This window comes from Urtica dioica, chromosome 11 (genome assembly GCF_054948205.1).
Source record: "Urtica dioica subsp. dioica isolate 48M chromosome 11, U.dioica_male_clone48M_v1_H2, whole genome shotgun sequence".
In the NCBI taxonomy this organism is placed as follows: domain Eukaryota; kingdom Viridiplantae; phylum Streptophyta; class Magnoliopsida; order Rosales; family Urticaceae; genus Urtica; species Urtica dioica.
This window is the reverse complement of record NC_142766.1, coordinates 5,386,602-5,410,512: the sequence shown is the minus strand read 5'-3', so window position 1 is coordinate 5,410,512 and position 23,911 is coordinate 5,386,602. Positions and strand designations below refer to the sequence as shown.

Here is a 23,911-nt window from a genome sequence, read left to right as displayed (position 1 = left end):
TCACCTCTTGGATGCTACTATAAGGAGCCGGACTCGAGTAAATGTGCCGAGCTTTCTCTATCACTTTTTCAGGCTCAGCCAAAAGATGGTACCAAGAGTCGGGCCGAACTCAATGGGATATTGGAAGCAGTTGGCACAAAAATTCATGGAACAAATCATCGGATCTAGCTCTTGGAAGACTCCCAAAGAGGCTTCTGGTCAACAAATTCATGAATCACTAAAAGACTACATAAATCGATACTCAGAGCAAGCGCTCCAAGTAGACGATCTCAACAAAGATTTCAAGCTCTTTGGCATCAGCACAGGGATCCAACAGAATCATAATTCTGATGGTCCCTAAAAAAAACCAACCCTTGGGATTACAATGACTTTCTGAAGAGAGCTCAGAAGTACATCAATTCCGAGAAAGCTAGGTTGACAGCACGCGAGTTCGAGCCACCAAAAATACGGCGAAAAAAGTGAGGAGAGAGGCAGTCCGAGGGCACTCAAAAAAAAAAAAAAATCGTTCTAAAGCAGGCCTTGCTAAGCCTTTCGCCAATAAGTTCGACAAATACCAACTCTTAAATGCATGATATAAAGGAAATATTCTTCAGTCTTACCTAGGTTAAAGAAAATTTCCCGATGCCAAACAAGATCAAGAAGGATATCTCCAAGAGGGATAAAACTAAATATTGTGAATTCCATCACGATGTCGGTCACAAGACCTCGGAGTGTTTCAACCTAAAAGAGGGCATTGAATCACTGATCTGGAGAGTATCACAGAAGAAGTATCGAGGAGACATAGAAAAGGAAGCGTACAGAGAAATCTCTCTGATCGTGGGAGGACCACACATTGGAAGAAATACAAGAAATGCTCAGAAGAGCTACGTGGGGGAAGCACAGTCGGATACTGCCAGGTTTCATTTGCAGTAAAACAACGACAGAGCAAGGTAGAAAAGCCAAGCTCGAGACCAATTACTTTCACTGCAGAAGATGCACGATGGGTAATGTTCCCGCACAATGATCCCTTGGTAATCTCAGCCATCATTGAAAATCGAACGGTTCACCAAATATTGATGGACAATGGAAGCAGAGTCGATATTCTCTACGGAGAAACAATCAACAGGGTGGGCCTTCATAAAGAGTCCCTGTCCCCATCCCCAGAAAGCCTTTATGGCTTCACATGAGACTTGATTGAGTCTGAAGGAACAATCTCGATCTTGATCACTGTCAGGGGGCATCCGAGGAGCAACACCGCTAACACCAAGTGGGTGGTGCTTCCCGGCAAGTCATCATTCAATGCTATAATAGGGAGACCAACCTTACAAGAGCTCAGATAAATCACATCGGTCCAGTATTTGAAGATGAAGTTCCCCACCGACCAGGTAGTCGGAGAAGTTCAAGGCATGCACGCCCTCGCAAAAAGTTGCTACGCTGAATATCTTAAAAATAATCAGGACAAGCATGGTCATAAGGTGATGATGGTGCGCACCAACCTCACCTATGTCTGCCAAGCCGAGGAACACGCGGGCCAGGAGATCAAGTGAAGGAAGTCGCCCAAAGACCCGAGCAGTCAGAAAAAGCTCAGGGTCAAGAAATATCTCGAATAATGTATTAAAAACAAACTCATTACTCTTCTGTCAAATAATTTAGATATCTTCGTATGGTCTCAGGCCGACATGATAGGGATAGATCTCGAGCTAGCTTTCATAGACTAAACATAGATCCGAAAGGAAAACCCATTAGACAAAAAAAGAAGGCATTAAGTAGTGAAAGATACACTGTCCTAAAAGATGAAGTAGATAAGATAATCTCAAACAGATCGATCTGTGAAACTAAATATCCAAATTAGGTAGCCAACCCCGTCTTGGTAAAAAAATCTAACGGAAAATGACGAACTTGCATGGCTTTCACAGATCTGAACAAAGCCTGTAGCTTCCCCATGCCGATGATTGATCAGTTGGTCGACGCCACGGCACGGTACAAGTTTTTAAGCTTCATGGATGCGTACTCAGGATATAATAAAATCCCTATGTATGGTTTTAGACCAAGACCACATGGCGTTTATAACAGACCCATGACTATACTATTATACAATAATGTCTTTCGGATTAAAAAATGTTGGTGCGACATACCAACGATTAGTTAATAGAATGTTCGGAGACTTGCTAAGCGTCACGATGGAAACTTACATCGATGACTTACTAGTGAAAAGTCGAAGAACAAGCGATCATCCCAAAGACTTAGAAAGATCTTTTGAACGTCGGTTTCGCATGAAACTTAACCCTTTGAAATGTACTTTTGGTGTCCCTGTAGGAAAATTCTTGGGTTTCATCGTCCATGAAAGAGGAATCAAAGAGAATCTCGAGAAGATGACGGCCCTCCTGACATGAAGCCACCTCGGAGCATCAAGGAAGTCCATAAGCTAACAGGATGCATAGCGGCACTGAGTCACTTCCTATCAAGATCAACTGATTGGAGCATTCATTTCTTCGACGCCCTAAGGGGATCAAAAGATTTCAAGTGGACCGAGCAGTGCAACAAAGATTTCAAAGCTCTGAAAGAACACCTCAGCTGGCCTTCGACCCGTGCAAGATGGAGAGCCGTTGGACATCTACCTGATCGTGTCGGAATATGTGGTAAGCTCGGCTCTCATTAAAAATGAGGCAAACACCAGCTCCCAATGTACTACACTTCCAGACCCCTAGACACTTGAAATTCTCGAGGCTACAAGCTCGGAACCAAGTGCTATTCGTGAGACAATTATTGTACTAATTTTTTCTGTCAACAATATATGTAAATGTTGACAGCTAACTCGAGCTCATGAAGATCAACACAAGTGAAGCCTTCAGTTATGTGCACACAGGAAGTCAAAGCAAAAGGGACTGCATAGGAAGCTTTTAAAGGCGGGAATACACCAGATCAAAGCTTGAAGACTGGAGAAGTTCAAGTGATAAAAGAAATAGTTCTTAGGGACATATTTATAATTATTGAAACTATGTAATGAACCGTACACATATGTAAAGATTGGATTGTGAGTGTTATTCTGTTAGAGATTTATGGGACAATTACAGGGGTGGAAACAGAATTGAGAAAGTGTGAGTGGATTGGGAAAGATGAGAGGAAAGAGAGGAAGAGTTCAAACTCATCTCGAGTTGATCTTCTTGAGAGATTCTCATTTGTTGTATTCTCGGAAATGTCAGACTGTTTGTAATCCTTTACCTGTTGATCATCGTTGATTAGTGGATGAATGTTGGATGTAGGTTTTAACACCGAAATTATCCGTGTCTTGTTCTTTGATTGTTTGGCTTGATTGTGTGTTGTTTGCATCGATTGCTTGCGCGTGAAGGTTTATCATAGTCGAAGTTGCAGAAATTGTCAACAATATCCTTTATACTTAAAACTCATATTAATTTTGGAAAAATTATGAATTCAAAATTGCATTATAAAAAAACAAAAACATAACTATTAAACCCTACAAATGAGACTTGATAAAAAAGTGTCACATTTCTGATACCAATTGGAGCCGAATCATTATTTATAAATTCATGGGACGGCTTTCACTGCATAGTAAGGGTTTTTTTTTGTCATTATACTAAGATATAATTATAAGAAGGGAGATGGATTCTCTATTATTAGGCACTAAATGTTGGATATACATATTACAACATATATATAATTTGTCACAGAAAATCTGCTTTGTTAAAAGAATGAGAAAAACGCCAGGTCTCCTAGTCTAGGAAACAAGTAATATTTTCAATTCACATCTGGTTCATCAGAGAGATATCCTCACTAGAAATCTACAAACCAGGTTTAACGTCCTATCCTTGTTAAGATTTCATGGAGCAATATGATATTGAGGGCTTGTCCTTTGGCTCGGAAATCTTGCAGAAGTTCCAATAGAGCTCTTAGCCAATGGGATGAGTGACTGTACAACATCAGTCATTAGAGGCCTGTAATCTGCTTCTGGCTGAACACACATCGCCGCAATGGCTGCTATCTATTTCAATAGACAGAAAAAGTGCCACGTTAGTGTTAAGAATATATACACATATGGTCCCATTAAATGGGAGTATCATCTTATATTAGTACCTGAATTAGATCTTTCTTTGAGTAGTTTCCTTTTAGAGCCGGGTCAACCATCTCCACCACCTTTTCTCTGTTTGTTAACCTTGGTAGGGCCTGAAAAGGGAAGATAAACGTTGATCCTGCTAAGTATTATGAGTTTCTATTCCAAAACTACTAATTGACCATAAACTGAGTAACTAATGACGTAGTATTTCTACGGGAGAAGAGCATTGAGAACTGACCCATGATACAAGGACATGCTCTCCTCGAGGCCGCTTTGTGTCGACTGGAACGCGGCCTGTTAAGAGCTCTAGAAGAACCACGCCGTAGCTGTACACGTCAGATTTCGTTGTGATCTTCCCTGTCGAAGCGTACCTGCACTTACAATATAATTTCACTTGCTTAATTAGCGTTTAGAAAATCTAAAAGAAGGTCTATCTAATGACTTGCGTTTTATTAAATATTTTGCTTATGATATTTTTTTACAAATTTGAGGGTTGGAAATGTCTCCATTATAAAATATTAAATGAAAATGTTACCAAAGTCGGATCATAGTTATCATCACATGTAATCTAGATAATAATAAAAAAAGTCCACGAGGGGGACCAATGCCCATGTGCATGGGCTTAGAAGTATTGAGATGACTACAACGCATGTATCTCACTCTGGCGCCAAATATCCGGTGGTCCCCAGAACGCGAGTGGAGATCTGACCGTTGATCTTGTCGGAGGCGGTCTTGGCGAGGCCGAAGTGGGAGACTTTGGCTCGGAAGTTGTGGGCCAAGAGGACGTTGGCGGTGTTGAAGTCGCGGTGGATGACAGGCGGGATGGCGTGCTCGTGGAGGGTCTCGAGGGCGTGCGCACAATCGAGGGCTATCCTCAGCCGGGTCCCCCAATCCAACGGCTCCTGATCGCCCCCACCGTGGAGGTGGCCTTGGAGACTGCCGCGAGGCATCAACTCGAAGATCAGAAGCCTGTGGTGTTGGTCGGCGCAGTAACCCACAAGCTCAACTAGGTATGGAGACTGCAATCTGCTCAGCAACTCAACCTGCCAATCATTCATTTAGGGATACTTTTAACAATATTAGAATAAAACTCCATTTTATATATGTATATGATCTTGCTAATAAACATGTTTAGGGTGTAGTATTAAAATAAATCTTTGAATCATAATACTACTAAAATTATTTAATTTAAGGAATTGTTTGCCCTAAGAACCTTTATGTATATATATATAATGCACCTCGAGATTTGATTATTATAGATTGAGGATTAATAACTCTCAGGTTGACCGATTGATGCCTGATATTATAGAGCCGCAAATGATTTAATTATACGGACCATGTAATAGTATTTTTTTTAAAACAATTAAAATGGTTGACTTTTTTTTACTTACATTGAAGACAATTAATGCAAGGGCAGAAAAGAGACACGAGGAAAGAGAAGATAAAAAGGTGAAGGAAGGGAAGAAATGGAGAATAAATGACCTCAACCCTAAAAGCACGCTCTCCTTGCTTCCCAGCCCTACGAAGCACTTTAATGGCAACCTCAGTGGCATCAGCGAGGACCCCTCTATAGACCACACCAAGCCCTGCTTTCCCAATCACGTTTCCCTCGCTGAACCCATTCGTCGCCGCTTCAACCTCTTTATACGTCATTACCTGCGCTCCCTTGTGCCTACGTGCCTGCGGCGATGGCCGAACCAGCTTCGTTCCATAAACACACCCACCTTTCAACTCTACAAACAAAACAATGAACTCAATCACTTCACAGATATTGGCCCTCTAATATTACCATTAGTGTACGTACCTGGACTAGCGTTGAAGTTTATTGTGGTCTGAGATATGAACCTCGTGTTGTGTCCACTTTCGATTGTGCTCGAACTGTTGTCCTTGTACAGCTGGGCAATTCTTTTCCTGGATTTGAGTTTTCTGAGCATGAGGATTATGAGAAGCGTTGAGAGGACAGCCATGAATGTGATTATGGATATCGCGGCTATGAGGATCGGCGTTGAAGGGAAAATCTTGTTCTCCTGGTCCTGGGAATGAGAATGGGAATGTGAATAATTGTGCTTTTTATGAGCGGCTGAGTTAACTTCCATTATAGCACAACTACAGAGAGAAAATATGGAAAGCTTGTTACAGAGAGAGAATTTGGCCTTGGAAAGGTTACAAATAACTGTTCATTTATTTATCTATAAATTTGTGTATATATAGAGAGAGAGAGAGAGGCAAGTCAATATCGCTTTTCTCTTTCTCTCACGCATGTGATAAAGCAAAGTGGTTTTTGTACATTTCATTCAATACTCGTCGCATCTGCTGTAATTTCTTTAAGTGTTGTCCGTCTCTCTAGCAAAAATCTTTTTGGAAGCATTTGTCAGTTTCAGAAATATTAACCAAAAAAAAAAGCCCGATAATAATCTACTCAGGAAACATAATAAGCATATTGGACATGCAAAATAAGTCTGTGAATACGTACTTACTTTGTTATTCTCACCCAATTTATAGCTGGATTGGCAACTGTGCCAGTTATGTACCTCTCAATAATACATGAAATTGGGCCACGAGAGCCGAAGCGTAAAATGGATTTAGCGTACATGATTATTTTTAAAATTCAAGTTGGATGTCATATATACATACTCGCGTTATCTTACAACTAATTGAGCTTATTTCACTATATATATGTATATACATACATACATATATATATATATATACACACACACACACACATTTTGCAGTGCTTATCATAATATAATTGAGTCATAGATAATTGTTTTGCAACATAGATAATGGCATCTAGTATGTGCAAAGAGCTTTCTATATTCTTTTTATTATTATTTTTTTATTTTTGTAATTTTCTGTTTATCATAACTTTTCAATTTTCTTAATGCTCATGTGAATGTTAAGTATTGTAACCGTGAACTTGAAATATGTCAGAGATTAGAATTGCATATATAAAGTATAGAAGAAGAACTCAAACGTAATGAAGATAAATCAACACTAAAAGTTACAACATTAGGAACTCTCGATCATCTAAAATTTAAAGTCTTCTTACTTATAATGGTCTGTCCAAATTAGGTTATTGGAATGAAGACTATGCACATGACAACAAGAGTGTGAGAAAAAAAAAATGAGAAACCAAATTAAATCACATAATTGAAGAATGACATATTTGGAGTATGAATCGAGCCAATTCCGACTAATGGAATATGAGTGTGATTAGCGGTCATGATGGATATAGAATGTGTAAATTTAATAGACAAAAGAAAGTTAGAATTTGGTGACATGTGATGTTGAGGCTCCAGAATTTTAATGGCCCATATAGAGGAATATATATACAAGAAGGCAAACCTATGTTGCGAATTTTTTATACGCAAGTGTACGCAGTCACTAAAGCAGTATAATCATAAGAACGCGTCAATCTCACGAGAACTAGGCTTAATCGATAATGAAACTAACTAGTAACGAATTGAACCCAAGAGTACGATGATGATGATTATGACTAAATTAACAAATAAAAATAAACAAAGCAAGAAAATGTGGATTTTTTATATGAGAAGGCAAGGGCAATGGCTTTACAAGTCTATCCTATGGTTGGGATTCACGAAAATAACGCTCGATTCAAACACTCCTACTTTGCTAATCATGCTCACGTTCATAGTATTGTTAAATCTCTCTCAAGCATCTAACAACCTAAGCGTATGTCGGAATATTATCTCTCGATCTCAACTCCTAAAAACACGGCTAGCCTTAATCACAAGAATTTACACACGACTCCATAACAACCTAGCTATCTTTAGTCATTAGAAATGTATTACGGTATATTAATTCAATCGCACAATCAATCTAATTTTTCTCAAGCATCAAGTCAATTCTAATATCATGAACGAGGTAGCTAATCATATTCAAGCACTACACACAGAATTCATTTAAACAAAGCCCAATAGAGTGAATAAATACTTCAATTGCATAAAAACGAATTCATAACCATGTTCAAGAGACTTGCTACACCATAGTCCTTAATGGACTTAGTTCATGGGGACGAGAGTAACAGATAAAAAAATATGAAAAGCTAGAATTCATTGGCTTAAAAAGAAAAACAATATAAAAAATGGGAGTTCCAAAGATTAGAGAAGAGAATAAAAACTGTAATCGATGAATGGAGTGATGATGATGAAGCGGTTCTTCTCCAAAATCTTCTTCTCCCCCGAGCTTTTCCAAAACCAATAAAAACTAGAAAACTAAAAAAGGTAAAGATATGTTTTATGAGACTCTAGGACGCATAGGTTTCTAGCTTATTTTCGGAATAATCTGATTCATTAAAACTGATCTGACGGCTCAAAATGATTATAAATTGCTAATTCGAATTTCCTAAAACACGACTCCGTGCAGAGCACAGAATCTCCCGTGCGGGGCGCAGGGTGAAGCTCGCGGGAGGTTGTACGAAATGCGCAGAGTTGGAAGGAGCTTAGCATGCATTTTGTGCGGCGTTTGGAACCTCCCAATTTTGTTTCTTCAAGCACAAGTCTCCGTCTTGACTCGTTTCGACTCTTGGATGCTTCGTTTCGTTGAGAAATGACTCCATAGTAACTCTAGTAGCTCTTATACTTCTTTGAACCCATAAATCATCATAAACACACAAAAACCATAATAAAAAAATAAAAAAATAAACACATGTGATTATTGCGTATGAAACGCTCTTATCAAACTTTCTTTGAGATATTGTTGTGGCATGTGGCTCGAAGGCAATAAACTTTTGAAACTACTCTGTGAGTGTAGCAATAAGATATTAAGAGTGCTTCCATAATCTAGAGATAGACCGATATCTTCCATGTTTGGAGACAGAGACTCAGAGAATGTAAGTGAGACTGGATGCCAGATTTTGAGTGAGGATGCTAATTGGATGACTATGCCTCATTCAAAGTTTGGGTCATTGTGCCTCCCAATGACCCAAACTTTGAATGAGGCATAGTCATCCAATTAGCATCATCACGACCATTTTGCTCGCAAAACTGCATCCATTGTATTCAACTTTTGTTGGGGTTCGGATAAGGAAAAATCCATTTTTATTTAAAGATTTTGTTATTTGTTGAAATCCACTAACAAATAACAAAATCTTTAAATTTTAAAGAACCGTCAATCTCAAATTCAAACTTCAAAGACTGAACCATAATCTCATGAAAAATGAAATCCAAAAATGAAAATTAAAACCGATGCCATGCAAGCCCCAAGCCAGAGAACTCCAAAGACACAAAGATGGAGGGACACAACAACTTCATCACTTAGATCTTTGTCTCGAGTGCTCGTGAGTGTGAGAGAGCGAGAGAGCGAGAGAGAGAGAGAGAGAGAGAGAGAGAGAGAGAGAGAGAGAGAGAAATAGACTCAGCGGAGTAGAGGTGAAGTATGAGTGGTGGTGGTCGGAATCTTGAAAAAAGTAAGAGAAAGAGAGAAAAAGAGATATCTGAGATTTGGAGAAAGGAATTTACCGGCGAGCATAGTGGGGTTATATATTTGTGTTGGTGACGGTGGGTTCATGATGGTAGTGGTTTGGGTTTATTACAGTTATCAAATATATACTCTAATAAATCCCATAAATTTGATGACTGTAGTTTACTTTAACAGACTCCATTTTTACTTTTTAGACCCGAAATGTAATCTTATCAAAAATAAAACTGTAGTTGATAAACAGTTTTGTCATAGTGCATCCTTGTCGTTCTTCATCTTAGTGTAGGTTCCAGGGAACCCACACATGTTTCCCTTTCAAAAAGTTCTTAATCATATAGCTGTCTCCAATACGAATAATTATACCAATTCAATTGCACAATGATGCACTGAAGCGAATCATCTTTTGCACTATCCATGATGAACAAACATACAAACTCAATCCAAGCAACTAATCAGACAATGTAAACAAAATCTCCAATCAAATACTCAACAAAATTACGAGAGGGACTAACCCTAGCCAGAGATGGCAGACAATCGGTGTGAAAGTGAAGCAAGACTAGAGACATACCAGAATGACAGAGCTATATAATGCGACTCAAAATCAAGTGAAAACCCCAAAAATGAAGCTCAAACATACCGTAATTCCCAAAACCGAGACACTAATCCTAGTGTAACAAAGAGACGATTATGAGAGAAAACAAAGAGAGGCTATGCTATTATAATACCCAAAATGAAAGAGAGAATGAAAATAATACAAAGAGACATGACAAGTAGTCACAACAATTATAGGTTAAAAACCAACCCTTACATAATATATATATATATATATATATATATATATATATATATATATATATATATATATATAAGTAATATATTATTGGGCAAACTAGCAACGTAACCATTTTGAAACATGGTTTTTAAGAACTAGCCCACGTTTGGTAAATTTTGTAATCTAGCCATTTACTGAAATTTACGATTATGAAATATCGAATATACCCTTGTGTGGTTTAAATTAGTGAAAATAAAACAGTAGCCAACGTTTGAGTCCTACTAATAAGAAAGTCAACAACGTTATCAGACTTATTACACGTTTGGATTCAAATTTGAATAATTAAATGGAAAATCATTAATGAATATAATATAGGAAACAAATTAAATATTGATTCAAATAAGTAACTTGTGAATCGTCAGTAAATTTTCGTGTGAATTATCAGTAAATTTTTGTTAATTTTTATTTATAAAAATCATTAATGAATATAATATAGGAAACAAATTAAATATTGATTAAAATAAGTAACTTGTGAATCGTCAGTAAATTTTCGTGTAAATCGTCAGTAAATTTTCATTAATTTTTATTTATAAATTATGCATTTTTCAAATTTTAAGGCTGTAACAATTATGATTTTTTATGCCTATTATAAAAAAATTTCATACGTTCAAAAAATAAAATAAAAACATAAGTACTCCTTAATTAAGGAGATATATTCGTGTGCATTGAAAGAGAAAGTCAATGAAAATCAAATTCATCAAATTAGAGCAACTAATTGACCTACAAAACAAGAAATAAAAATATGATGGAATAAATTCATATAGCATGTAAGAAATAAACGAAAATAAACCAAAATAAATAGGCGATTTTGGCGGTCAAACGTTTACTACATGTGATATTCAGTCGACTTTTAAGCAAATGATAAACATGTAATTTTCTAAATGACTAATAAAAGTCACGTCATCAATTGTGACTATGTTTGAAATTTAGCTGAAACGTAGGCCAGATTGCAATTTCAACGTTTCAAGTGACTTAATCCGTGTAATTTTTCTATATTATTTAGTTTTTTTCAAGGAATCCCGTTTAGTCATGTATACTAACGGGTAACTATGAGTTAAGCACTGGCGGGCGGACATCTAACTCCTCGATTATAATAGCTGTCTTTACTTTGGTATTTAAATATTTACTATTCAGTGTGTAAGCAGCATTCCCTCTTAACGTGCTATAGTACTTCCAACGCTTCCTTTTCTGACAATAACTCTTTGAATGGTGAAAATGAATGTTGAATAGTTTGGCTCACTTCAATTTTCAGTCTAATGTCTAATTGTGTCTAGATTTATATTTTGTGTTCTTGTATTTCGATTGCTTTATTATTTAGCAAAATAAAATGAAGGTGGGAATAATATGTATCAATATGCTTATCCACCTCAGGAGACAGCTAATCTTGTGAGCCAAACAAATAGTTTTTTTCCCCTCAATCACTCCCTCTTGCTCTCACCTTTTAGGATTATAAGTTTTATCTCATTTTTTTTCCTTCTCTTTTGTCTTTTGTGTTTTCCTCTTAATCATGCACATAGGTTGAAAAAGACTGTTAATTGTCTGCGACCCATTAAACAATGGTGAGTCACTGTCTGCATGGGTTGGAAATTGTCCCTAATATCTGCTAGTATTTCTCAGGTCCGATTTATAAATATAAAATTAAAAATATGTGTACTAAAGCTTCTCTGCAAGTCACAGAAGTCATGTGGATGCTTGGATTATTGTCTTACATATTGAGAGGTGAAGTGAATGAAGATTGTTGAAGCTATATCTTTTCCATATTAATGAGTGATCGAGAATTATTGTCTCCCATCAATGCTGACTGCTCTAATCCAAATTATTATATATCCTGGCTTTGTACGAGGAAAATAGTCACCTAATCATCATTATAACAAAGATCAAATGACTTGCGAAGTTGATAGCAAATTAACAAGAACCTGTGGAAAGTCGAGCACACTTTCAGTACTTCAATGTAATGCCCATAGGCAAGCCAAAAAGGCCTTGTATATCGGTTATGCGCAATTAAACACTGCAAACTCAGTTTAAAATTTTACATAGTCAATTGAGATGTATTGTTTAGCACAAGTAGTTATAATGTTGTTTTCTTGAGATACAAAGGTCCTTTGAGTTAGGTGTTGTAGATCTAATTGGACTTCATTTTAGGCTTGGAGGAATATATCCTCTGATTCTTATGGCTTTATGTTAGTTTGAGATTGAGGCTAATTCCTTTACAAAGACGAAATGTGGATATTCCCATCAGAAGCCGAGGTTGTACATCAAGACTAGATATGGCTAGCAATTATTCACAGAAACCAGCAAGGCTGTAAATTGAAGGCCAATCATGCATGAAGTTCTCAGAGAGTTCTATTTGGTTGTAATATCGTGGGGGAAAAAAAACTAAGAATCCAATATTTTTCTTGTATTTGAATTTGTGGAAAAAAAATTGAGTAAAAATTTGATAAAATAAATGTAAAAGTAAAACTTGGATTCCAAAAACGAAAATTCAAGCTTATGTGCAAATGCAGATGTCATATTTCTGTCTCTCTTCTCACTCTGTGTTCTATTTCCCATAAAATTTCTTTGACCATCAACACAATCAGGGCCGGCCCTTGCCTTAGGCCACTTAGGCAATGGCCTAAGGCCTCCAAATTTTAAAGTGAAAAAAGCCTGAATATTTTTCTTCATCATATCAAAAAAAGGCCTCAAGAATAAAATGCCTCAAATTTTAGGAGGAATAAAAGGCCTCAATTTTTTTAGAAAGGAAGCTACTATGTTCAAGTCCCTCTTTTTTTATAATATAAAGCCCTAGTTTTTTTCATTCTTGCCTAAGGCCACACAATAGTTCGGGCCGGCCCTGAACACAATAGAGAACTTCAACTGTTCCCTCACATTTTTCTACAAAATTTCATTTTCATCATAAAAATCCGAGTGTCAAACAGTGGCTACCAATTTACTGGAAAAATGAATATAGATCACAGCTCGTTGCGCACATTCGCACAAGCATATTACCAACTACAGTCAAGTCTCTGCGAGAAACAACTTGTTTAAACCCTTTGCCAAGCGTTGTGGCCTTCAAAGCAAGAGCTTGAGAAAGTAATGTCTCTCAGAAGGGTGGAGATAGGAGGCTACGGGATAGCTTAAAGGGGGAATTGGACCGAATATGGCGTACCAGAGCCCTTCTTTTTTCTACCTTCTAAATTTGGTCAAAGAAGTAGAAAGGAGAAGTGGAAAAACATCAAAGATTACAAAACCCATGTTGCATTGTATTGTGATTGCTACCCAGGCCTTTCTTTCTCTCTATATTTACAACCCCAAGACTTTACATTTTTACATGTGCAGTCTACAATTAAGCATTGAAATATTCAAAACTCCCTGACAGGGCAAAAAATCAAGTCATTTTTACAATCTAATTCAGAGGACATGGATTGCCTGTATAAAGAAATAATTTTTCCCAGATAACTATAACTGAGACCTTTGTTTGGCCCGTACATTCTAAATGTGGAGAGAAGTTACTTGGGCAATGCCTATATTAGCAAGGAATTTTTCTCTCTGGGAAACAAATTGAGTGCCATATGCAAGGTAAGCTTCGGTGTGGTGGCTAGATTTACGAGTCATTATGTCAATAAATAAAGCTCACCACGGAATACCAACAATCACCCAGAGAATTTAGCGACTACTAAGCTAAGAGCCGTGAAAGCGACATAAAGACTTACAAGGCAGAATCCCCAGAACTTGGGTACCCGGAATCTGTGCCACGTGATCACCAGCAGAGACCCCATCAAGCTCAGAAGCAAGAATATGAACGCAATTACAATCCCCACGTGAAAATCGAGCTTATAAGCCTCCGGGTAAATATTGCCCGTCTGGACCACCAGAGCCGAGCCCAGCCCAACAAGCATGTTAAACATCGGGCCCGCGAAGCACCCAGCCACGGCCATTTCCGGGTGACCTGCCTTGGCAAGAGCCACATCAGCAACGAGATCGCCCACCGAGTTCCCCCAAGCGAGGACGGTGAGGCCCAGAATCGCCGGAGGCAACTTGAGGAGCGACCCAAGAGTGGCGAGGCAGCTCAGAAGCTCGCCTGCAATTGTGGAGATCCAAAAAACGCTCATCACGAAGGCTACGACCACTACGTGGATTCGCTCTGTTTTGGGCGGTTCTCTCTCCGTCAAGAAGTGGAGCACCGCGAGGGACGAGCTGGCGAAGATCACGACAAGCCAGAGAGGGAAATGGGTGTTTGATATGAGGAAAGAAATGGGATGATCAAATTGAACGAATGAGTTTGCGGCGTAAAGAAGAGCTAACGGGCATAAAGCAATGTTGGCCGACATATAGAATCTGCTCCACTCAGAAGGCGCAGTCTGAGGAATCGTCAACTTCAACATTACAGAAACCGGGACCTCCCAGGTTTTTGATATCTGCGTGCAGAATAACATACACAGTATAAGGGTTTCAAATTTCAACGAAAAACGAAAACAGTGTTTATGAATTTACAAGGTGTAACCATGTCATAGAGGGTAAGCATTATTTGAATTTATCAGGATCAAATATCTAGCTATCATAAATCAACTAAAAATTCAAAAAAAAAAAAAAAAAACAAAACACACACACACAAACAGATTTGTTCAATCTCTCTATCTTACATAGAGTGAAGTTTTAGTTTTCTAAGAACCCCACTTTAAGCCAAAAACACATTTGTATTTGAAGTGTAGTTCCTAATTGTATTCTAGTGAACATCACTACTTTTTCTTTTCTGTTCATTCTTTCCCCCCTGTTTTAGTTTGAAGTTGAATGAGCAAGACTCTTCTACTTCTCAGCCTTATTTCTGCTCATAATACGCAACTAACTCTGTAAGTTGTTCTTATGGACTCCTAAAAGAATCAAAGTCCAAATTTCGCAACTAAACAATGATATGAAGCGCCAATTCCAAACTTGCAGACATATGAACCGTAAAACGAGCACATTGAGCATAAAAAAAAAAAGGATCGGACCTTAAACATACCGTTGCAAGAAGTCGGCCGAAGCGAGAACCCGGGAGATCCTGAGCACGGGAATCCTCGAACACGTGTCCCACCTCGCAATCGCGCGATCTCGTCTCTCCAGCTCCGCCACTCTTGGCCCTCTCCTCCGCACTCATCCCCAAATCCATTCGAAAGACGAACGCAACGAAGAAGAAGTAGAAGGCGACGAAGGCGACGGCCTGCCATAGGTAAATCTCGGCGGAGAGGTAGACGCAGAAGAGAGACATGGCGGCGATGAGGTAGAAGGAGACATCGCGGACGAAGGTGGTGGCGTTGAGCGAGAATGGCGCGGCGTGGATGGCCACGAAGCCGACGACGAAGGCGGAGACGAAGGCGCCGGCGGAGAGGATGGCGGCGAGGCCGGTGCGGTGGTGGCCGGCGCGGAGGGCGGCGAGGGACGAGAAGAGGTCGGGCGCGCCGTTGCCGAGGGCGAGGAGCGTCACGGCGGCCATGCTTGGCGAGAGGTTGAGTAGGGACGAGAGCGTGGTGGTCACTGTGGAGAAGTGGTCCTGCGCGGTCTTGATGAGGATGTAGAAGTGGAGCGATATCAGGACTGTCAGGATCGGCAGCGATCGCGACTGAGACTCCCACGCCGGGGATTCCATGAGCGATCTGCGTCCATCGGAGGAGGAGGAGAGAAAGGGCACGGCGAAGGAGGAGAGGAGGGTTATTGTGGCTGCGACTGTGATTGTGATTGTGACGATGCTCGAGATTGAAGAGACTGCCATGCCATTACACACCCACCTCCGCAACACAAATCGACAACTTCCTCTCTCTCTCTCTGAGAAGTGACTATTTTTTTATTTTCTTTATTAATTCGACCGTCTAGTGGTGGTGACTCCGGTCTAATGGTGCAAGTATCGGTCGACACATTTCTTTACGCGGTTTCCCTTACGCATCATCAATTATCAATTGATAGAATAGAGGACCAACTACAATTAATGTATGGGTCGACACCCCTTTACTCGGAGCATTGTAACTCATCAGTAATCACGACTTGTGAATGATCACACACACTAATTTCGCCATCACATTGACTAAAAGACGGCGTTGATGGCAGCGACGTGTGACTTTGAGTAGCACAAAATCGGCTGAGTCGCTCGACTAAAAGACCAAAACGATTCCATGGGAATCATATCGCATTGAGCGATGTTGAAAACATCCGTCTACAAGATGAAACATTTATTTTACACGTCAATACTGTAACGTGTATTTTTGCAGACATGTTTTTTATCTGATTTGCTTCCGCGTTTTTACCGATCGTTCAATGAGAGTTCACCATGTGCATTGAGAAATCCTAGCCAATGACACTACGTTGATTTGTGTCGTATATAATGGTCGCTTTCTCTATTTGGTAAGGTTACACATTTAGGTATTTTTGTTGTAGCCATTGTGGGAGTGGGATGACCACATCCCCTAAATTCCATCTTCTGGACCTCGGCCCGGAGAATTGGGCTCGCTCAGAAGCCCATCTCGCTCAGAAGCCCAGCTCACTCAGAAGCCCATCTCGCTCACCCTACCTCGCCAACCAGAAGAACAAGTCAAGGTGTCTGCTTGGTCAGCCCGGAGGAAGCGGTCTTCATGCAAATCTTTCGCCAGTTCAGAAGAGTCTCCGCACGAAGCGGTCTGAGAGATTCCAGGCCGACCACGTGGACAACGGATCAAGGAGGGAGGGAGAGTTCGACTTCGCCTATAAATAGAAGCTGGAGAAGATTTACCAGCACTTTTTTTTTCTGAATTTTGGAATTATTATTTTTCGTATATTCTCTGTCTTGATTGAGCCGAAATTCTCTGTATTCGAGTTCAGTCATTTTTTTGTATTCAGTCCGACCCATTCTCAATAACGTTTATATATTTGTTTCCATTTATTTTCACATTAATTCAATTCTATTTACGACGAATTCTGAGATCCACATTATATAAATATAAAAACGATACACTATCCATAATATATAGTTCGTGATTGTTCTAGGTGTGTTTTAGACTTTGTGTTATTGATAGTCCCTATTAGTTTTCGTCACAGAGTTGTTTGTATGTTGAGTCAGATTATTGTAAACACGTATTGTTATAAACGTTGTTGAAATACTGTGAGAGTGTGAGTGGAAAGTGAGAGGAGTTCAAACACAAGGGGAGCCTGGATTAGAAACTCTAGGGTAGTTTGAAGTTATAGGAAACCTAGAAGGTGATCATCCATGATTGTCCGACGTTGTACTTACTCTAACGTCTAGTGAAGTTTCTCTTTCCACTCGAAATATCATCCTCCAGAAGTAGGCACGATTGACCGAACTAGGCTACCAACTCTGGTGTTTCTTTACTTTCAATTTATGTGCTTGTGATACTTAGTTAAACCAATAAGTTGTTTCATAACGTGATAGAACATCCTTAGAAACATCACAATAAATAGTAGATCTATTTTTTCACGCTGGATCGGGCTTTGTGGTTTCTCCGTCGCCGAGCTCTCATTTTCCGTTGTTTTCGATAAAACATAACGACGGAAAAAGAGAGAAATGCAACGAGGAAATTTCTGAAATTTCTCTCACTCTCTCTGAGAAGTGACTTTTTTTTATTTCTTTATTGATTCGACCGTCTAGTGGTGGTGACTCCGGTCTAATGGTGCAAGTATGGGTCGACACATTTCTTTACGCGGTTTCCCTTGTGCATCATCAATTATCAATTGATAGAATAGAGGACCAACTACAATTAATGTATGGGTCGACACCCCTTTACTCGGAGCATTGTAACTCCTCAGTAATCACGATTTGTGAATGATCACACAAACTAATTTCGCCATCACATTGACTAAAAGACGGTGTTGATGGCAGCAACGTGCGACTTTGAGTAGCACAAAATCGGCTGAGTCGCTCGACTAAAGGACCAAAAACGATTCCATGGGAATCATATCACATTGAGCGACAACATGAGACGTCTACTTTACACGTCAATACTATAACGTGTTTTTTTGCAAACATGTCTTTTGTCTGATTTGCTTCCGTGTTTTTACCGATCGTCTAATGAGAGTTCACCATGTGCATTGAGAAATCCTAACCAATGACACTACTTCGATTTGTGTCGTATATAAGGGTTTCTTTCCCTGTTTGGTAAGGTTACACATCTAGGTATTGTTGTTGTAGTCATTGTGGGAGTGGGATTTGACCCCATTCTCTAAATTCCATCTTATGAACCTTAGCCCAGAGAATTGGGCTCGCTCAGAAGCCCATCTCGCTCAGAGGCCCAGCTCACTCGGAAGCCCAGCTCAATCAGAAGCCCATTTCGCTCGCCCTACTTCGCCAACCAGAAGAACAAGTCAAGGTGTCTGCTTGGTCAGCCCGGAGGAAGCGGTCTTCATGCAAATCTTTCGCCAGTTCAGAAGAGTCCATCCGCACGAAGCGCTCTGAGAGATTCCAGGCTGACCACGTGGACGACGGATCAAGGAGGGAGGGAGAGTTCGACTTCGCCTATAAATACCAGCACTTTTTTTCTGAATTTTGGAATCATTATTTTTCGTATATTCTCTGTCTTGATTGAGCCGAAATTCTCTGTATTCGAGATCAGTCATTTCTTTGTATTCAGTCCAACCCATTCTCAATAAAGCGTTTATATATTAGTTTTCATTTATTTTCATATTAATTCAATTATATTTACGACGAATTCTGAGATCCACATTATATAAATATAAGAACGATACACTATCCATAATATACAGTTCGTGATTGTTGAAGGACGATTCTTACATCAACAGTCATCATCGCTGAAATACCCTGTTCTATGTGTGTTTTAGACTCTGTGTTGTTGATAGTCACTATTAGAGTTTCGTCACAGAGTTGTTTGTGTGTTGCTCAAACACAAGGGGAGCCTGGATTAGAAACTCTAGGGTAGTTTAAAGTTATAGGAAACCTAGAAGGTGATCATCCATGATTGTCCGATCTTGTACTTACTCTAACGTCTAGTGAAGTTTCTCTTTCCACTCGAAATATCATCCTCCAGAAGTAGGCACGATTGGTCGAACTGGGCTACCAACTCTGGTGTTTCTTTACTTTCAATTTATGTTCTTGTGATACTTAGCTAAACCAATAAGTTGTTTCATAACGTGATAGAACATCCTTAGAAACATCACAATAAATAGTAGATCTACTTTTTCACGCTGGATCGGGCTTTGTGGTTTCTCCGTTGCCGAGCTCTCTTCATTTTCTGTTGTTTTCGATGAAGACAAAACATAACAACGAAAAAAGAGAGAAACGCAATGAGGAACTTCGATGCTTCTATTGTTCGCCTCAATATCTTGCAAGGAAAAAATATTAAAAATAAACCAAAAATATTTTTTAAAAAAATTGTATTATTACTCATGACGTATTCTAACCACGGATTTTAATTCCTCCGGCTTTCGTGGCTGCAGCGAGTAAAACTGGAACTTTTGAGAGATTGGTGGACGGTGGAGGTTTTGACGCAGCATGTGTTGGACGGGGAGACACCGTGGAGGAGGAGGAGTTCCCAAAAGCTACGGCGGGAGTCGATGGCGACGGAGAGAGACCTACCGGAGATGGAAAAGGAGGCTCCGCGGCCGAGGACGACGGAACAATGCTGTCACGATTCTGGCACGGTCGTGTGCGGAGATCAAATGTTCTTCTTCTTCTTCTTTTTCTTCTTCTTCGATTGAGGGGTTATTTTTTTGAGGAGCTAGTAGAAGAAGAGGGAAAAGAAGAGAAAGAAATGGGATATATTAGAAAATATTTTGAACAAGTGATTTAGTAATAGAAGTATCAAATTTGGACTGTCGATTGGTTCTGGTAAATTGGCATGGGGATGGACCATCCTGCGCATTTGGACAAGAAAAGTTCGACAATCTGACGTCCACTTTTTTCTTGGAATTTGGAATGTCCAGATTCCAGATTAATTAATATGGAAAAATTGGATGATCTTATACTAAAGTGGAAAATTTGGTTACCCATTTAAATTGGATGTCCAACTTTTTAGAATAAATTATTTTTTTATCATTTATTTTTGAAAAAAATTTGGGCCATTTGATTTATAGATATGACTGGTGTTATTCAATATTATGAGAATTTTTTACATGGTAAGTAATTCGAAACTCAAATTATATGAAATTTGTGCTAGAGCAGATCAATTGACGAATAAGGTTCTCTTAATCCTCTATTTCAAGTTCTCGACAAATTTTATGTTGAGCAGCATTTGAGTTTGCACTTGCACCACGTCTTTACATCCATGGCGTCAAATTAACATGTTTCTTTTGTATATTTCAAATATTTTGAGTATTGAGTTAAACTCCAGTAATACTTTTGATTCCCTAACTAAAAAACAATCAAAGTGAATTTTAATTTTTTGAGAATATGTGGCTTTTGGCGTCGAAATTTGATGGCAATTGAGTTAACTTAGTTCACTAGTTGAATTTTAATGTTATGACGTATCAGAATTGTTTTTTTATAGTCGATCATATATATGTCAGGCGAAGAATGAGAAACACTTTTTTCATGAGTAAGGAATTCGGTTTCTTTTCCTATCCGTCTATTACAAATTTTGGACATAATTGGGGATTGGGAAAACCACTTTCAGTTTGTTTGAATTTATCTTATATTCTATGTATATGTTGTAACTGACTTAGTTATTGGTAGGGGTTCGGTTCCTTAACTGGTATTTGTTTAGTCATTCAAATAGTTACATGCATTTTTTTATTTATGCATTACACACCTCTTATGGATCTAGCTTTCAACGGCATAGAACATATTATGAGAGATGTTTCAGGGGGCTGGTTTCTCCGTTATATGCATGCTAATGGGGCAAGTATGTTTCTCATTATGGTTCACTTTTATATTTTTTGTGCCCGCACAAGCGGTGGAGCATGTGGTTTAATTCGATGCAAAGCGAAGAACCTTACCAGAGCTTGGCATGCCGCGAATCCTCTTGAAAGAGAGGGGTGCCTTCGGGAACGCGGACACAAGTGGTGCATGATTGTCGTCAGCTCGTGCTATAAGGTGTTGGCTAAGTCACGCAATGAGCGCAGCCCTCGTGTTTAGTTGTCACCGTTGGCTTTGGAATCCTAAGCAGACTGTTGGTGATAAGCCAGAGAAAGGTGAGGACGACGTCAAGTCATTGTCTCTTATGCCCTGGGCGACACACGGGCTACAATGACTAGGACAAAGGGTCGCGATCCCACGAGGGTATGCTAACTCCAAAAACCCGTCCTCAATTCGGATTGTAGGCTGCAACTTGCCAAGGTGGCAGCTTGCTAACTTGATTTACTTAGTGAATTTGGAGACCAAGTTTTGAGTCCCAAATCTTTGGTATCGAATTGTGGTGCTCTCGAATATTTGCTTTCAGGTTGGACAGTAAGGGTCTGAGAAGGGCAATCATTCATTCTTAAAACCAAAAACCAATATTCTTAAAATTAAAATTAAATATAAAAAAAATAGTCGGGTGGAAAAGGGGACTTTTGGACTACAATTGATATATGCTATAGGAAAAAGTCAGCATAGATATGACTAAAATGGTGGCAATTTGGGGCCGTACACGAGACACGACACGGTTACGATACGGTGTAAATGGGTTTGGGTCGACCTAAAATGGATCTGGGTCCATCCGTGTCGAACACGATTAAATAACGGGTGAACACGACACAAACACGACAACCCATTGGGACCCAATTAGACACGAATATTAAATGGGTTGTTAATAGGTAAACACGATAAAGACTCAGAATGACCCAATGGATTGTGTTTGAACTTCTCTTTTGTAGTAAAAATATTATGTTGGTGGCTTAGTTGATTATATGGAGTATTTTTATCAATGACTTATTATGACTAATTTTTTATTTAATTTGATTTAGAGAATTTCAATATTTTGATGTAAACATGTCTAAGGGCCTAAACCGATTCGCGTGTTCAAATGGGTTTAGTGGTCTAAATGGGTATGTGGGTCCAAGTGGGTTCGTGGGTTACATGGTCCATTGAGACACGATTAATAAATTGGTCTTAGTGGGTTGGGTCTGGGTTTGACAAAAAAATAGTGGGTCGTGTTTGGGTTTTGCTCCTAGACACGATTAATAAATGGGTCGTGTCTGGGTCTGTCAAAAAATACATGAAAACGAATAAGACACGGCACGAACACGACACGTAACCCGAATTGTCACCCCTATTTATCAACATATGTTCTAAACATGGTTGTAACTTAATATTCATAATTGAAATGAGCAATGAATCGCCTTCCAACTTGATACGGGGTAAATTTTTAATTTTTTTTTTTTTGTTAAAGAAATTAAAATACAAAATCATATCAGGATTCAATTTTTAAGAGGGGCATAAGTAAAGAGAAGCAATGAAGGGGGCATGTAACTTTTCTAATTTTGGACAAAACAACATGTTTATTGAATATACTTCTTGGTATCCAAAATTAAGGGGGCATATTTTACCTAACAAAACAATTTTCCATGTTTCCTTTGCTGTTGCCCTTACTACTGCACCTATGACACTTTGTGGCTCCTTGAACAAAAGCTTTGAGTTGTTTTTCTCTCTTAAATAACCAGTTTGAAAAAAAAAAAAAAAAAAAAAAAAAAAAAAAAAAAACAACAACAACAACAACTGCATTACGTGTCCTTTTTTTGTATTTGTCAATTGTGAATAAGACACTAGAGATTTTTAATTGATTTTTCTTATTTAATTGGGAAAATGTCCTACTGCAAATGAACTTTTTTCTTTTCATAGGGTAAACTCCGCTCTGATGGTGTAATTTAGATTTGTAGCATTTGATTGAAATGGTGTGGTTTTTAATTTATGGATATCCACACACAATGATATTAAATAAAATGTCAATAAATAATTATATATTATTATATATCATAAATCCTAGTCTGTTAACTCTGTTTTACTTTAAGATTTAGTTTACTTGTTTTTTTTTTCCTATAATTAAAAAGATTTAGTTTACTGATAAAATGAAAGGGACAAAAATAGAAAGGGAAAATAACACATTTATACCCTGTGTTTTAGTGAAATGTCGAGTTTAACCCTCGGTTTTCAAAAATGTCGAGTTCATACCCTCTGTTTAACTAAAATGACGAAATTATACCTCATGTTTAACTAAAATGATGAAATTATACCATGAAAAGACAACAGTGTCACGAATATTCTTTTTATTGACTTTTCATTGACGTTGACTATAATATGTATATATAAACACCAATTATCTTTATTCATTCGCGCCATATATGTAATTTATTTAAAAACTAAAAAATAAACAACAGTCTCTTAATCGTGAAGAACACAGAAAGAGGCAAATGGGTAAACATCGATAGTTGATAGTCATCAAAATCGCATATTCGAACAGAGAATCCAGAATTTAGAGTTACAATTCGAACACGGAATGAAGTCATTTCTTAGGAGGTATGAGTTTTATTATTTAATTTCAATTTAAGGCTATTTTTATTTCAAAATTGAGAATTTGGAAGTTAGGGCACTGATTTAGATTTGATTTGGTTTTGCTTATATAAGAGTTAATATCAATGAAAGGGAGATTTGTGACGCTGTTATTCATTTCAGGGTATAATTTCGTCATTTTAGTTAAACAGATGGTATGAACTCG

At 38.5% G+C, this 23,911-nt stretch overlaps 2 protein-coding genes across 2 annotated transcripts; both read right to left on the bottom strand.

The window, feature by feature from the left end:
• Positions 1-3,502: 3,502 nt before the first annotated feature.
• On the bottom strand, positions 3,503-6,219 carry LOC149380834 (Protein kinase superfamily protein). Its single transcript, XM_089600744.1, has 6 exons — positions 5,856-6,219; positions 5,534-5,784; positions 4,712-5,094; positions 4,290-4,422; positions 4,072-4,161; positions 3,503-3,979 (listed from the first exon to the last, which is right to left on the bottom strand). Exons 1-6 carry the CDS (start codon positions 6,145-6,147, stop codon positions 3,818-3,820), a joined length of 1,311 nt encoding a protein of 436 aa, XP_089456870.1. The 5' UTR covers positions 6,148-6,219; the 3' UTR covers positions 3,503-3,817.
• Positions 6,220-13,194: 6,975 nt separating this feature from the next.
• Positions 13,195-16,258, bottom strand: CAX11 (cation exchanger 11). The gene is made up of 2 exons (XM_089602000.1): positions 15,307-16,258; positions 13,195-14,722 (listed from the first exon to the last, which is right to left on the bottom strand). Exons 1-2 carry the CDS (start codon positions 16,051-16,053, stop codon positions 13,958-13,960), a joined length of 1,512 nt encoding a protein of 503 aa, XP_089458126.1. The 5' UTR covers positions 16,054-16,258; the 3' UTR covers positions 13,195-13,957.
• Between the last annotated feature and the right edge of the window lie 7,653 nt (positions 16,259-23,911).